At 38.0% G+C, this 17,425-nt stretch overlaps 1 protein-coding gene across 2 annotated transcripts in view; it reads right to left on the reverse strand.

Moving 5' to 3' along the window:
- Positions 1-6,697: 6,697 nt before the first annotated feature.
- plcb3 (phospholipase C, beta 3 (phosphatidylinositol-specific)) overlaps positions 6,698-17,425 on the reverse strand; it is a 57,598-nt gene continuing 46,870 nt past the window's right edge. The window contains exons 25-34 of one of the 2 annotated variants that reach the window (XM_081359350.1): positions 16,250-16,382; positions 16,025-16,060; positions 15,806-15,915; positions 14,972-15,081; positions 13,997-14,156; positions 13,800-13,876; positions 13,643-13,723; positions 12,951-13,008; positions 11,496-11,582; positions 6,698-9,830 (exon numbers count right to left, since the gene is read on the reverse strand). In XM_081359350.1, the coding sequence (XP_081215476.1) occupies positions 9,543-9,830; positions 11,496-11,582; positions 12,951-13,008; positions 13,643-13,723; positions 13,800-13,876; positions 13,997-14,156; positions 14,972-15,081; positions 15,806-15,915; positions 16,025-16,060; positions 16,250-16,382 (1,140 nt within the window). In that variant the 3' untranslated portion in view covers positions 6,698-9,542. Of the gene's footprint in view, positions 9,831-11,495; positions 11,583-12,950; positions 13,012-13,642; positions 13,724-13,799; positions 13,877-13,996; positions 14,157-14,971; positions 15,082-15,805; positions 15,916-16,024; positions 16,061-16,249; positions 16,383-17,425 lie in introns of both variants that reach the window. The other variant, XM_081359349.1, reaches the window with a different exon arrangement.

The raw sequence follows: 17,425 nt of genomic DNA on the forward strand, positions 1-17,425 counted from the left end.
CTCTAAGTGCCATTTGAAATTTTCTTCTAGAATGATCATTTTTATCAAGCTCAATAATTTCACTTAAATGACAATTAATAGGTAATCTTCATTGCCATTTAAGTGAAATTACTGAACTTAAATATACTGTCACGGTTGATAATTCATTGTTTCCTCTGTGTCGCGTGTCACTGTTTGTTTACATGTCTGTGAGTTTGCGTGAGTGGGCGTTGTCCCGCTCACGTGTTTGTTCAGTGCTCCAGCTGTCTGCAATCATCTCATTCCCCTCCTCAGCTGTTTCCCATTACCATTTTCTATATATACTCACTCATCTCTCCATTCCAGTGTCCATCCGTTGCTTGCAGTCCCTCGTGTTTGTTCGTGCTGTCTTCCGGGTTTTTGTCGCCGTCTTCTGTGGATGTTTCCTGCCTGTTTCACCGCACCCGAGCACCGATCACCGAGCACTGAGCACCGAGCACCAGACCATCGAAGTCCCTGTGTGACCGAGCCTGAGCGTCTTTCCCCTGTGTCTTCCGTCAGCCCTGTGGCCAGAGAATCGTCTTCGCGACTTCAATCTGAGAAGGATCTTCCTCACTGACTTTGAGTGATTTTCACTGTATTGAGTGTTGAGTCCTAATAAACACTTGTTCACCTGCTATTGCTTCCAGTGATTTGTCATGACATATACAAGCTTGATAGAAATGATCATTCTAGAAGAAAATTTCAAATGGCACTTAGAGGCTTTTGCATCTGAACTCTTCATATATATATATATATATATATATATATTTATATATATATATATATATATATATTTATATATATATATATATATATATATTTATATATACACACACACACATATATATATATATACATATATATATACTGTATATATATATAAATATATATATATATATATACATATACATATACATATACATACATATACAGTATATATATATGCATGCATAGATGCCTCATTAGCGGCTTACATAAACAGCCCATTGAAATGGCCGCTAATGAGGAATCTATCTGTGGTTTCTACAAGTGGAAAGGATAGCGCAGATATTACGTCATTGATAGGCGACAATGACAAGGGACGAGCCATTATGTAAAACTGGAATTTCTCTGGATTTACAAATCCTTGGGAACTTTTGGAATAATATACGTACACAACTGCATGTAATCTTAACTGAAAGAAACTTGCTCTGACATATCTTAAAATATGGCAGTATGCAATTCATGTCAATTTTTCAGTTATCTCACATTGGTGAGCTGATAATATAATTTGCAATGAATATTGATATATTTAATAAGAAAAAAAGCTAAATAAAAGCATTTTCACTGTGTAGAAGATTGACACGCTTTCATGTATTTGCTTTATTCTAATGTCAGATTTTTTATGTTTTTATTATTATATTATTATACAGTATTTATCCTAATAACCTTAATAGCATCAACTAACAAGTATCGAAATAATCCAAGTAAACTGATATCCTAATATTTAATGAGATTTCGGAGGATTGTGTTTTTCAGTAACTTGAATGTTTGATGTTAAGCTGCAATCAGAAATGGAGTTCCAACCAGCATTTTTGCAACATCACTGTCCCATCACAAAAACAAGCCTTGCAAAGCAATCCCAGCTGTAAAGGGAAACAGGCTTTTTTTTTTTTTTTTTTTTTTTTTCTTCGCAATCTTCAAATGAAGACAGGAGAAGCTTTTGTACTTAGAAGCTGTTGAAGGGTCTTAGAAATTGCATTCAGCTGTGAGGCGCTTTCATAAGCCTCACAGTTATTGTACATGTTTTTTAAGCAGTTGCTCTAAAAAGGTGACAAATCCCCTCTTCCATCTCAAACTCTGTGGTAAAACTCTATAAACTAGACAAAAATGGGACAAAGTTTATTCTAAAAATCATGTTTCACAAATGTCTTTCAAAAGAAACCATCAGAAGACAACTGAGAAAGTATTAACTCTTCAAAACAATGCCATATGACAATACATAAAGTATAAACTTTATTTCAGACCCAGGGGGATCCATAACAGAATAAAAAACACACAGAGTAAAAACATAAAAATACAAAGAATTTAAAACCTTCCACAATAAAATACAGATACAATCCAATACAAAGATACAATAAAATACAAACACAATAAAAGTCTATAAATACAATAGACTAGTATCTATTTATAAGCAAACTGTACAGCAAAGCTGAATGATAATATTCAACACCAGGATGCTTTATGCATGTACGGTAATGCTTTGGTATGAAGGGGGGATTAAAAAAAAAAAAAAAAACATTTTCCAAAGGTGCTCTTAACGCATTATAGTCCGTCATGTCTATTGCAATCTCAAAATTCCGGCCAGTTGATAATACCTAGAATATCAAAATCGACTGCTGGCGGCAGACACACTCTGTCAGTTCAAATCTAGACTAAAAACACATCTCTTTGACCTAGCATACACATAACACATTATAGACTTCTATAATTCAATGTTAGGCTACATAGTTTAGGTCAGCCGGAACCAGGAACACTTCCCATAAATCCTGATGTACTTGTTACATCATAAGAATCCTTCTTATGATGTAACAAGTACATCAGGATTTATGGTAAGTGTTCCCAGTTCTGGCTGACCTAAACCGTATATGCTAATATTAGTCTCTGTTTATCTTGAGGTTGACCGCAGTCCGCCAGATCGCATCCAGATCTGATGAAGGACCTGCGCCTGGACACGATGACAATGCAGTCCTGAAGTGTCAACTAGTCTCTCCCCTGTGAAGGCCTCCTTCCCTTTACCTCTGTACAGATAAAATGTCGTTTTTCGAGTCACCACGTTGCTACACGGACGTGATAATTCTGTATTATAATTTAAGGCCAGACAAATAGTTTGTTGAGGGTTGATTTACACATATACACATATATTCAAACTGAGACGGTAATTTCCTAATATCACTGTAAAGCTGCTTTGAAACAATTCATATTGTTAAAAGCGCTATATAAATTGTAACGTCTCAGGGTAGAAGATGAAGCTCCAGGCAGAGATCCAAAACACTCAATATTTATTTAAAGGCAAAAATCCTAACAAACACAAAACAGTGTGCTAGTGCACAAACAGAGTGCTAATCACACAAACATTGACCGACAACTGAAGAGTGAGAAGGGAGAACTAAATACACTGAGAACAGAACAGGTGATGACGATGATTACAAATGAACTGATTATACTAGACAGGTGCAGACATTGAACTAATGATGATATTGATAATTAACTAAAGTCCGGGACAGGAGGGTGAAGGCGGACGGACTCCAGGATGGCCTCGATGACCAAGGCGGAGCTGGCAGACCCTCGGGCATCCAGGGCGGAGCTGACGGACCCTCGGGCGTCCAGGGCAGAGCTGATGGACGTTCGGGCGTCCAGGGCGGAGCTGAAGAACCCTCGGGCGTCCAAGGCGGAGCTGAAGGACCCTCGGGCGTCCAAGGCTGAACAGGAGACCACCCCTCTGGCGGTCCTGCCGGATCGGGCTGGTCCGGAGGCCATGGCGGGACAGGAGACCACCCCTCTAGCGGTCCTGGCGGATCGGGCTGGTCTGGAGGCGGGCTGGTCTGGAGGCCAGTCTGAATTTAATTAACATATTATTTCACGTCATGGAAGACGACACACACAGCATAGACAGATAGCATGTCGACATAATTTCGGCACAAATGGAACCCCATACTGTTCAGCCTACTCATTTTCTATAGGGTTCAGGTCTGGGACTGGGATGGCCATTGCAGATGCTTGGTTTTGTGCTCAGTGACCCATTTTTGTTTTGATTTTGATGTTTGTTTTTGGATCACTGTCCTGTTAGAAGATCCAAACATGGCACATTGTTATGGAGCTTATAATATGACAAAATGATTTGAATTTGAATTGTGTAAATTTGAATTATTTGCAAGTGTAATCTAACAAAATTGAATTTTAGGTGGTAGTTTAAATAGTTCTGAATTTGATTTTTTTTAAACGAATATTGAACATTTGAAATTTAACAAATTGAAATGTTTTTATGGCTGAATTTTACAGACATGTATTTTCAAACAGCTAGTTTTTTGTTCTGAATTCTTATACTGCAAATATTCAGTTAAAAAAAATACAGATTCAAGTTTTCAAGATGAAGAAATTCGGAACTTCAAATTCAGTTTTCTAAAATTCAATCTCAAAAATTCAGATCGTACAGAAAGTAGGTCACAGGTCATTCACAGGGAAGAGTAAAGGATCTCAGATAAGTCGAACAGAGCATTTTGGCTGCACTGCAGTAGTTTTCTGCCGCAAACGCGGTGGTGGTTCAAGAGAATCCGTATATCTTTCGTTCAGTCGTTTTTTTATTTAATATTAAGAGTAGAAAAATGAGAAAACAGCTTGAGTATTAGATTTCTAATATTCTAGTAATAATAGTCTGCTGCTGCAGTTGCACAGAGCTTACAAAACTTAACGCGTGTATTGCAACTAGGCTACATTTCATTTTCTCATCAAACAACTAGACTAACGAATGGCTCGGCACAACAGAAGAGCCTAGACAGGGCTTTCTCTCTGTGTTGACCAGCAGTTGGTCTGAATTTGCTATATGAATATGAATATTAATATGAATATGAATATGAAGCATGCCAGAACTGATACTATGTTGTGTGAGAGTGCGATGGGCCTGCGCCATCACTTGGATTTGTTCCACTGCTGGGAAATAACTTAATACTCTGTTATTTATAGTCATACAGATAATATGACATCATTCGAAACAGTAAAATGTATATTTTTATTTGTGTACATTCAAAATGACTACAAAATATCATGCCATTGAAAAATAAATAAAACAACATGATGCGCTGCTTTAGCGCGTCTCGGTCTCCTTCAAGATCTTTCTGGCACACATCAAAAATGAACCAAAATACAGCGAATAGCCTTCTTGGCGCGCCTACTTTTGAAAGTCAACATTTAGATTATTTAACGTTAAATGCATTATATATGCCTGAGTAACTTTGGAATAAATCAGCGTGTTTCATGATAAAACGTGACTAAGCCTATACAGTCCGGAAAATAGGATATAGGTTATAGCAAATTCAGACCAACTGCTGGTCTACACAGAGAGAAAGCCCTTTCTAGGCTCTTCTGTTGTACCGAGCCATTCGTTAGTCTAGTAGTTGTTTGATGAGAAAATTAAATGTAGCCTATAATAGTTGCAATACACGTGTTAAGTTTTGTAAGCTCCGTGCAACTGCAGCAGCAGACTATTATTACTAGAATTAGAAATCTAATACTCAAGCTGTTTTCTAATTTTTCTACTCTTAATATTAAATAAAAAAAACGACTGAACGAAAGATACACGGATTCTCTTGAACCACCACCGCGTTTGCGGCAGAAAACTACTGCAGTGCAGCCAAAATGCTCTGTTCGACATCTGAGATCCTTTACTCTTCCCTGTGAATGACCTGTGACCTACTTTCTGTACGATCTGAATTTTTGAGTTTGAATTTTTGAGATTGAATTTTAGAAAACTGAATTTGAAGTTCCGAATTTCTTCATCTTGAAAACTTGAATCTGTATTTTTTTAACTGAATATTTGCAGTATAAGAATTCAGAACAAAAAACTAGCTGTTTGAAAATACATGTCTGTAAAATTCAGCCATAAAAACATTTCAATTTTTTAAATTTCAAATGTTCAATATTCATTTAAAAAAAATCAAATTCAGAACTATTTAAACTGCCAGATAAAATTCAATTTTGTTAGATTACACTTGCAAATAATTCAAATTTACACAATTCAAATTCAAATCATTTTGTCATATTATAAGCTCCATACATTGTAAGATCTCTAGCATGGGTTGTCAGGTTTTGATTTTTTATTTGTTGGTATTTGATCGAATCCATGATGCCATGTACCTGAACAAGATGTCCAGGACCTCTGGCAGAAAATTAGGCCCACAGCTTTAAAGATACAGCAGAGTATTTAATTTTACACATGGGGTACTTTTTTATCCCTGTGTGCACCAAACCCATCTTAAATGTTTGCTGTCAAAAAAAGCTTCTTTTTTTTTTCATCTGACCCTAGAACCCATCCCGTTTGAAGTTTCAGTAGTGTTACTTTTCAAACATTCTATGGTCAGATGAAACAAAAAATGAGCTTTCCCCCCCATTCTATCCCCTTACACTAACCCCACCCATCACAGAAAACTTTCTACTTTTTTACATAAAAAATAAATAAATAATAAAAAACAAAAATCACATTAAATGTAAATTTGTAGAGCTATTGTAACTTAGTTTATTTACACTACATGAAAAACGCAAACCCAAAAACAAAACTAAATTTTGAAATATTGCCTTACCAACTAAAATAAAATAAGTTGCTATATAAATAAATAAATTCAAGTACTAAAATAACTAAAAATGTAAAAATAATACAAGCTAAACAGTAAAAAAAATCAAAAAGCACATAAAAATAGATAAGCTAATAAGCAAAATATAATAAATACTATCATAGTTCGTAAATATGACTAATCTAAATGTTCTATTGCTTTGTTCAACACTCATTTTTAGCAATAAAAAAATAACCAATTTTGCATAACTGAGGATGTCACCTTCATCATGTCACGTAATCTGTCCTTCACACGTTCAAAACCATTTCACAATCTGAAAACTCGCTCTCATTTTATAAAAGTAGAACTGAAAAAGGGAAGCAACAATCAAGACATGTTTGACAATGTTCTGTATTTATTGAATGTACAGTTATATTATTTATCGAGGCAATAAAAATTACATCCAGAGTAATAATTTTCCCTTTAAACAAGGCAGACCAGTACATTATCTACATACAGTGTTAACAAAAGAGCATTTCAGTAGAAGCTGAGAAAGAGAGAGATGCAGAGAGAGAGAGAAACTATGAGATATGTACTTGGTTAAAGCTGTAACTGAGGCAGAGCAGAAGTTAGCCCTTGGTTAAGTAGGTTTTGTCCCTTAAAGTCTGACGACAGTCCTCACAGATTTCAGTACACAAAGAATCCCTCAGTTTGGGCCCACAAGTGTGATGGACCAGCCTGGCTCATCCCCTGAGGACATCTGATTATAGACTGAAATGAGCATGCTAATGTCTGCTTTGAAAACACAAACTGTATACCAACAAAGAACTCAATTTACAGGACACGATTTGCGAAGCATTTTCAAAATAAAAGGTGCTAAAAAAAAAAACAGAAGAACAACCTGAATTTTGTCCCATTTTAAGACACTAAAAAGTGGGGTTCTAAATCCCATGATTTAAAAAAAGAAGGAATTTTGTGGTTTTTAAAATGATAAAGTAGTGCCATTCAACCATTACTAAACATAAGAAAACCATAACACAATATAACACAGGCATGATACAGAATCATGCCACTGTAAGGAAAATGACACAGAATCATACCACTGTAAAGAAAATGACAATCACAAAGTGTCTACATTTTAAAAATAATAAAATTACAGGCCATAAAGTATTTAGGTGCTTCTCATTAAACGCTTGTACCTCATTTTAACCAAAAAATAAAATAAAATGACAGAGAGACAGACAGTAAAAGACAGCTTGGTGCTTGGGACGACTGTAAAATGTGTGTGTGTGTGTTGTTGGGACACTAGATCAGCCTAAGACAAGCAAAAAGACAGACGTCACTCACGACTTCTCCTCTAGTCAGTAGTAAAATTCCTTTATCTCTAAAATGGAATGAATTATATGTAGATCGATATAAACTCGTGTGGTTTACACACATTAATATTTCCTGGTAGTATGTACATCACTAATGTCCCTCTCCAAAGATAATGAGACATGGAGAGAGGAAATGTTTACATGCAAGTACCATTTATCCCTGCTTATACGGGTATATAAAGCTGTTGACTTAACACGAGAACACATTAAATTGGCCAATGAGTCATAAAACCCTCAACGAACAAACCCTCGCTTCTCATAGTGAAAGATGGTGTTGTCCATCTCACTTCAGCCCTTTTGCCTTCTGGCCTTCTAAACTCTACTGTGCAGTTTCCATTCTCGCAGCCAGCACTTACCTCACACACACACAAACACACACACTTTGTAAATTACTCTAGGAAATATTTTCATCAATGCATGGAGAAGAAACGTAACCTGCATGTTGCATATTATGTTACTCACTCAGCGAATTATATGGTTTGATAGTCATAAGTGCTGTAATCATTGTCTTTCTCAAAGTGCTTTGATTGAGATCATAAAAACACACTTTCATGCTCTGGTATTATAGTGTGAATGATGCACGCTAGCACTGAATGCATGTACGTCAACTCCAACTGTCTTAATTTTGAGCCTCAGAGCCCTGAGAGACACAAAGAGAGTGAAAGGAAGGAGGGGAAGAAACACAACTGGACACAGAACCAGAAACCTGCCCCAATTTCTAAAAGTAAACAGGAAGAGGAGGGTGACAGCAGACCAGATTACAATACGAGAAAGCAAAATCCAACCGTCATGCATTCCAATGGATTAAAAAAAGCCCTGGATTGCGGAGCTAAGCTGTAAAAGTCTTGTTTCAATCTCACATTAAAAAACCTCATATGCTGTTTTTTGTTGCATATTATGCAACATGGTATGCCTCTGAATAGACCTTGATAAAGCCAGACGGGGGATTTGCACGCAGAGTCCCTGAGATGGGATCCGAAGTGGAACCGCACCCAAGCCGTGAGCGGATTCATCTGCGGTTGGACAAAAAATACGTGGGTGGCACATTAAGTTTCCTGGACATCACTGGATTTCAGACAGTGTCAGATGCGGGATCACTGCCAATTACAAAGAGTCGGGATTAGATTAAGCCAACCGACAGAGAGAAGGATACGGGGGAGGTACGGGAGAGAGAGCGAGTGGGATTACAGAATTTAAAAATAATTATCTGGGTGAAAGAGTTCAAGCAAAGTACTGTATATGTAGATGTGAGGCACTTAAACATTTAAGTGTCATGGGACACAAACAAACACGACAAGATGTTTCGGCTGCAGTGGTGAAATGAAATGAATGAAATTGTGTTTTTCGGGGGTGGGTAAAGCAATAGTCCATCTGTGCATTATTATGTAAACACGTACCACCAGATTAAGCAATAGCCTAGCGTTAGCATCACAGCCTCAGAATTCTTTACAGTCAAATTTACACTGCCACCTTCAGGACGACTTGTGGAACTACATGTAAAGCTGCAAAGTGCAAAATATACAACAGAAATGCAGAAGCCCATCCCTCTGGTTTCCACAGGTGACTTACGTACATGCATTATTATGTACGAGAGCCCACGTCGTCAGAGCTGGATAAAATCCACAATCCATTAAAACAGAACTTTGGTTAAAAAAAAAAAAGAAAAGGTGTCAGATTTGATTCAGACAGACAGTGGCAAAGTGTGTGCAGGTTTAAAAAAAAAAAAAAAAAAAAAAAAAAATTCCTCAAAAAAATTCATAAAATGTTTTAGTAATACTATGTCTATTCTTTAAATCCACTGCGGACAGAAATGGATTGGAGAGAGTGATGGGAAAAACAAATAAAACAAATTGTAGTATCACTAGTACACTCCTGTAGTATCTGTCTCTGACTTGACGGGAGTGTTTGAGGTTGAGGACGATTCCAGCAGTGAGATATTGCCCATGTTGCTCCCCCAGCTGTGGTTTGGGGAGGTGTAAGGGGGCGTGCTGCAGTTGGAGGAGGGGCCAGAGCTGAGGCTGTCATTGGCCTGACCTATCAGGGTGTCTTTACGAGAGCCTTTGCTCTCAGGCTCCTGCAGGAAGTGAGACACCTCCTCTGGCAAGAGCTTCAGCTCCGCCTCGCACTCGCGTGTCAGACGGGCCTGGTTCTGCAAAGACATGAGGATTTAAGAGTGCCATTCCACAAAAAAAATACTCCCAAAAAAAAAAACATTATGAGATAACAAAAAGGTTTGGTGATATGACCAAGGTTTAATCACAATAAGCAATTTTATTCCACGATAACAATGAATATCACAATATAGTTATTTTTGACCGGGGAAAAAAGGTTGTTACGATATCAACATTTTAGATAACACTTACATTTCACAGTTCTCTGCAGAAATTGAATAATCAAGTAAAATAATAATCAAATAAAACACTGAATGAATTCATATAGATAGATAGATAGATAGATAGATAGATAGATAGATAGATAGATAGATAGATAATCCCATAATTTACTCATGCTCAAGCCATCCTAGGTGTATATGACTTCCTTCTTTCAGACAACAGTTATATAAAAAAAAATAGAGTGAATAGAGCCTGAATAAAGAATAAAGCTCCAAAAAGCAAATCCATTCATCATAAAAGTAATCCACATGGCTCCAGGGGGTTAATAAAGGCCTTCTGAAGCGAAGCGATGCATTTTTGTTAGAAAAATATCCATATTTATAACTTTATTAAGTATAATCACTGGCTTCCGGTAACGGCTGTAAGCGAGTCTAGTTCCGGTGGAAGAGTGACCTCTGACACGACGCATAACGTATTGACGAACGTGGAAAAGCAGAGGATAGAGCAAATCAAAACACCGGTCACGAATTAGAAGTCAAAAATGAGAATTTTTAAAGAGAAAAGTCAGAGGATTTCGATATTAAAAAAAGAGGAGCTTGAGTTTGTTGCCCAGCCCTATTTGTTTGAACCACGAGAGGCGTCTACTCTCACCTAAGCTTAAGCAACTATTACATCCTACATCATGCGTCGGGTCAGAGGTCACTCTTCCGCTGGAACTAGACTCGCTTATGGCCGTCACCGGAAGCCAGTGATTATAGATTAAGTTATAAATATCAATCTTTTCCTTTATTAACCCCCTGGAACCATATGGATTATTTTTATGATGGATGGACGCAGTTTTTTGGCCATAAAAAACCAAGTTACCATTAACTCCCATTATAAAGCTTGAAAGAGCCAGGATATTTTTTAATATAACACCCGATTTTGTTTGGCTGAAAGAAGAAAGTCATATAAAACTAGGATGGCTTGAGGGCGAGTAAATTATGGGATAGGCTAATTAAAATTTTTGGGTGAACTAACCAAGTGCAATCAGACATGAAAAAAGAACTCAGTTCAGTACTTACAAACTGTATTACAGCTCTCTGCGCATACGCTTTGACTGTGTGCAAATATTGAATTGAGTTCTCTTTCTTGCCTTATTGTGCTTGAACAATTTAAAATCAAGGCAAATGAATTTATACCGGTTGTCAAATTCCTACTGGTTAATCGTGTCTGGGATATCCCCCACCCTTACTTCAAATAGTGCAAGAGGCTTTCAGAACCTGAATTGACCATTGCTTTTTTCTTGATGATTAGCATTGGTTGGCATTATATCTTCTGTAACTAAGGTATTTAGGCAAACGCTATAGTTACTATGGGACATTTCAGTCAGGAAGACTTCCTAAATTTTTTAATTTCTGTTAAAGAGGAGGAATCGATCAACATGAACCGGGACTAGCATGTTAGGACTGAAGGCTGAATAGATCTGTGAATGGACTGACCAGTGGAACCTCCTCCTCAATTTTCTGAAGGATGTCCTTGTGAAGGGTTTTCAACTTCTCTTGACGCTTCCCCTGAGACACTTCCAGCTACACAAAGAGAGAGAAAGAATTAAGGGACTTTATGAGGAAGATTGACCTTGATTGTTTGTACTCGAGTACATTTTGTATGGCTCTGTAACACTTTGTCCTAACAAGGTGAGGAGCAATAACAGCGTCAAGCCATAATCTGAGTCTCTATCCAAAAGTGATGAGACATTCTGTCGAGTGCTTGTCCTACTCAAGAAAGCTGTCTAATAAACCAGTCAGGTTTACTATGGGTGGATCTACCCAGTGATGAAACAAACAGAAACATCCAATATCTTCTGATTGGCTACGATTTTATTGTTTTGTGCTTTATTAAAGGTGGTATCATTGACACTCAAAACCAAAACAAATAGTGTTCCAACCAATCATCGACAGGGGGAGGGTGTTGTGAGGTTTTGTGCTTGTGCACGGCTGCACGCGAAGTCAGAGCTGAAGAAAAAGCTGACTCAAAACCTCACAACACCCTCCCCCTGTCGGTGATTGGTTGGAACACTATTTGTTTTGGTTTTGAGTGTTTGGCTAAACCATTTGTTTTTGTGTGCAGATCTCAGAGCCTAGGCTGCCTACAGAGACGCATTTTTTTGACGGCATGCTTATGGGGCTTGCAGCTAGCGGATCGTTAGGAAAGATTAGATGAATGTGATAAAATATTTTTGGGCCTGAAATCATTGATACCACCTTTAAGGCTGAAACACAAACCAAGCTGACGATGGGCAAATGTTGGCCATCGTTGAGTGTCTACCTAGTTTTTGCTCTCTGTTCCACAGCATTTGCACTAGTCTTGACCCCTGTGGGCAGCCTTTCAGGCCAATTGAGCATGTTGACTCGGCGATGGAGTCCAGCCGCGAGACAGATCAATCTGACTGGCTGTTCAGCTTAGTGAACCAATGCACAAGAAAGAAAATTAAAATGACGAAAGCAAGCAACCGCTACTGTGTTTCATGGTTTATACCACAGTCATAGCCACAGTCGTAGCTCTTCTGGTTATCCTTTTGAATGACGCATGCAGTAGACTACTGTCACCTGCTGGTATGGAGAGTTATTTCCAATCATGCAGGCACAGAATGTATGTGGTAGCAGGCTACTGGCTGTAGTCTTTGCACTGTGTTCAAACACAACTTTTTGGCTCAGACGCAGGCGATGTGAGGTGACACCAAGGCAGGCTTTTGTTGTCACTAGTTCTTTAATGCCAATTTGGTGCGTCTGGGCATTTATGCTCTCAGTACAGGCCAAAAAAAAAAGACAATGGAAACTTGAGTGGCACCTAATTAGGACAAGGTGTAAAGGTTTTCTTAAATATCAGTTCGTATAAAATGAGCCATTTACACAAAAATCCAATTAACACTACATCCAGACACTTCCAGAACTCACCTGACGGATTAAGCTGACTGATTCATTGATATGTTTTCTATTGATCTCGGTCAGCTCCCTGCTAAGTGAGAGAATGACAGAAGAAGGTTACTTTTTGTGTACTTTACCATGGGGTGAGTCGAGGCGCTGAGTTCAATGCTGAACTCTCCAGATGTAAATGGCTCAATCAACATAAGCAGCACATTAAAAAAAATGCTCTCTTTTATCTTTAAATAAAAGGACAGATAAATATGGTTGCTTTTAAAGACATCTCTAGGCATCTCAGAAGGCATGTCGAACTGTTTTTAAACGAATAATAAAAAAAAACATTAAAGGGATGTAAATGCATTTTGTCCATATAATGAATATCAGTACTGTCCAGAAAGACAGTAGACCCCATTGACTTTATGGAGAAAACACACATAAGGGTGAGTACATCATGACAGAATTTTCATTTTTGGGTGAGACAATGCACTTAAAGAATTCAGCAAAAATGAAAACACTGTCATCATTTATTAACCTTCACCTGTGTGATTTTCTTAATTCTTCAAAATATCTTCTTTTGTATTCTGCAGAAGAAAGAAACTCATACAGGTTTGGAACAACATGAGGATGAATAAATCATGACAGAATCTTCATTTTTGGGTGAGATAACCATTTAACCCCAGACTGCTAAAAGCACTGTCCTTGAGATGAGAAAACCCATTACTAACGTTTCCTTTTCAGATTTCTTGGCCTCAATGATGCTGTTTTGCCTCTTCCTTTCCAAAATCTTCTGTATCTCTTTCTTCTCTCTGCAAATAGAAATGTGACATTTCAGGATTTGTGCACACACAAATGCACCTCAAAACACAACCAAACATTTCTTACTTGTCGCACACTTCCTTGAGTTTTTTGATCTGGGCTGCTTGGCATTCTTGGGCAATTTCCCTCAGTTTCTGATTGGCCTGAGACAGAAGCACAGTCACAAAGAATCAGCATTTTTAGCTGTGTGTGTGTGTGTGTTTAGTGTCTCTCAGAGCAGCTGTGATAGCGATATCTTTGTGCTATTGTTATGCTTGTCATACCTCTTTGAGGTGGCATTGTTTAGCCTCTTTCTCTATCTGATGTTGTGCCTGTCTGAGCGCAAGAAGCTCCTGCAGCTGCTCCTCTCTGAACTGCTCTGTCTGTCTCTGTAGCTCCAGATCCAGCTCTTTCAATTCCCTCTGCGCGGGATCCTCTGACCCACTGCACACATGCAAACAGCAAGCAACCATTAATAATAATGATAATAATTCATAAAGATATTATTCAAAGTGAACACTCTCCAATGTGGTTTCAAGTTCAAAATCAAAGTAGGATTTTGATCCAATTTAGAAGAAATGTTCTACAGTAAAGTGAAGAAATATTTCAGATTCTGCACTATTCTAGTTCACTAATCAAATAAGCAAATTTGTGACACTGAGCAAACAACTGAAAAAAAAAGTTCAGATGTTCTATGAAAGGTCAGAGTGTTTGTTTGGCTACTTGTAACAAAATAAGGCAGTCTGCGTTTATCTACTGGTGTTGTTTGTTTCCTGCTTTAAACGTAAAATACCCATCAGAGGGCCTAAGCCTAAGGGTGTAAGAGAGCGCTGTTCATTCAGGTTGTGGGTTCGAGTCTCAGTACCAGCAGGAAATGTAGGTAGGGGAGTGAATGAAGAGAGCGCTGTTCATTCCCCAATCGCTCCCCCACCAACATTTCCTGCCAGTACTGAGACTCGAACCCACAACCTGATGAACAGCGCTGAAAAAGCGGTCCCCGATCGCTCCCCGGGCACCACAGCAAAAATGTCTCCTGGTGTGTGTGTACACAGTATGAGTGTGTTCAATACTCACTGCTGTGTGTGTGCACTCGGATGTGTGAAATGCAGAGCGCAAATTCCAAGTATGGGACACGATACTTGGCTACACGTCATGTCACTTTCACTTTCATAATATGAAATAAAGAGCAAACAGTTGTCACACAAGCACAATATCTACCTGGCCAACATTAATTAAGGTTAAAATGTCAATGCCCTCACTTTTTCTTCAGACTGGTGCGCACACGCTTCTCCACCTGACTTCGTTTCCTCTGGAGGTCAGAGTTCAGCTGCGTACAACGAGTCCTTTGCTCCTTACTGAGTGCCCACATCTGAAACACATATACACATTATTTTTTAGAAGTTACTTTATTAGAGCGCTACAGCTCTGATATAAGTTCACCCTTCTGAAAGCTTGATTCAAGATTGGCTGATAGATGTTTAAAGGTTGTTAATTTTCAATAACAGAATTATTCTTGACTGCATTTCCGTTCCATATCATTCCATCAAATGATCAGAACTTCAAAAAAACATAAAAACTACAAGAAATGACAAATTAGATTTTCTCCAAAGTGGTTTTTTATCATGTGACTGTCCAGCTAGCTCATTACTTAAATAAAACATCAATAAAAGCATCTAAAAACGAAATAATGATGCTACTGCCTTGCTACTGAAAAATGAAGTTAACTTTGCTATCTACTGAGAGCTGCGGCAGACTTAAGTCATGCTCTCTCTCTATAACATTATTACACTGTAACTGCTTAGAAACAGCCCCAGTTCTAAAGTAATACTTTCAAATTAGTAACAGAGGCTTGGGGAGTTTCAACGCAAGACGCTTAAAAAAGGCAGAAGAAACCAGTTTTACAAATGAAAAATGTCTTGAGATAAACAAGTGTAGGCCTACATGTTTTGCTAACATGTTTTAGCACATTGCTGAAACATGTTAGCAACTTGCTAAACACCAGGCTTTCTCAACCCAACATCAAAACTGATCTTGGTTGAACGTGACCATGATGGTACATTCCTTACATAAAACGTAATTTAAGTGTTTTTGACCTTTTTCGCATGTTTCTTGCTCAACTCCTTGAGTTCCTTGGACTGCTTCTTCACCAGCTTCTGGTAGGAGTTGTGCTGTTTGAGCTCATCAATAGACTGAGGTTCGATAACTGCAAAACACAAACACACAGCTTGACCATGATATTTCAAAACCTCTCTCAGTGCTCTGCAGGAGGCGAGTGACTGATGAAGAAGAGCGAATGATGAGTATGATCTTACCTTTAAGAATATTGTTGACTAGATCTTCTTTTGGGCCTATAACATATTATACACGAACATACAGGTCACTTAATGGACAGTACATGCATTTTCATGAGTAGACATCAATACAAAACTGGCATGACAAACATTATGGCCAAAATGCGGACAGGTAGAGAGAGACAGAGAATGAGGGAGAGGGTGACGGCAGGAAAAATAGAGATTGTTTCAGAGGCTAGACCGAACCTGATGGAGGAGGGTTCATGACCTCACTGACTACAGGAGGAAGTGTTGGAGATGGCAGAGGGCAGAAAGGGTCAGTAGAGGGTGCGGAGCCAGAGTCAGACCAGTCTCCTTCTTCTGGTTTCGCAGGTTTACCCTGCACACACACGTCGGGTTTTCATGTTTAATGAGGACTTTTTATGAGAGTGATAATGATTATTATACTGTACAAACTGTATATTCTAACCTCTAACCGTGAACCTACCAATCACAGAAAACTTTCTGCATTTTTACATTTTCAAAAAACATAATTTAGTGTCATTTATAAGCTGTTTTCCTCATGGTGACCAAAAAAAGGTAAAAAAAAATAACTGGTATTAATATTCTTTTGCGGAGATTTGGTCCCCATAATGTAGGGAATACCAGGACCACACACACACACACACAATATGCATTCACATAATTGATTAAATATCTGCAAGATGTTAGTTCATGGTAACATGGTAATAGTTCAACCAAAAATAAAAATCCATCATTTATCCTCACCTTGATTTTGTTCCAAACCCATTTGATAAAAACAATTCCATGGTAGAAAAAAGGAGAAAGTCTGAATATATCACTCTTTTAAATAAATGGGAACTGGGGCTTTCAAGCTTTGAAAAAGATGAAAAAGCACCATAAAAGCATCAGATCATAAAAGCAACTCGATCAACTGATTAATTGAAAATATGAGTCGAAAGAATGATTTGCTCATGAATATGACATTGTACTTGGATTTCAGGTTTTTCCTGAACAAAGACTTAAATTTCAATCTGTTCTTCACACAACTTGTAGTAAAGACACTAGCCATATCATACTTTTATGGTGAATTTTTTTTTTGTGGTTGTTTTGGAGTTTGACAGCCTCTGTCCTCGCCTCATTCACTTTCATTATAATAAAAAGAATGGCCATGATATTAAAAAAGAATGTTCTATAGCAGCGGTTGGCAACCTTATGGTACGCGGGAGGACGGTTTGTCGGATCTGCGTGCTAACGAAGGTTAAAATTGTATTTATAGTCCCTAACTTAATTAAACAGACTGAGTGACTATGAGGAATGACTACCTCAAAATGTATGTCCGTATGCAAGTTCAAGGGACTCTATTTAAATTTAATAAATAAACCTCTTTAGCTATTATCACGAGCCAATGATTATCCCTCC

The sequence above is a fragment of the Scardinius erythrophthalmus genome (genome assembly GCF_964197995.2).
Source record: "Scardinius erythrophthalmus genome assembly, chromosome: 2".
NCBI classification, from domain to species: domain Eukaryota; kingdom Metazoa; phylum Chordata; class Actinopteri; order Cypriniformes; family Leuciscidae; genus Scardinius; species Scardinius erythrophthalmus.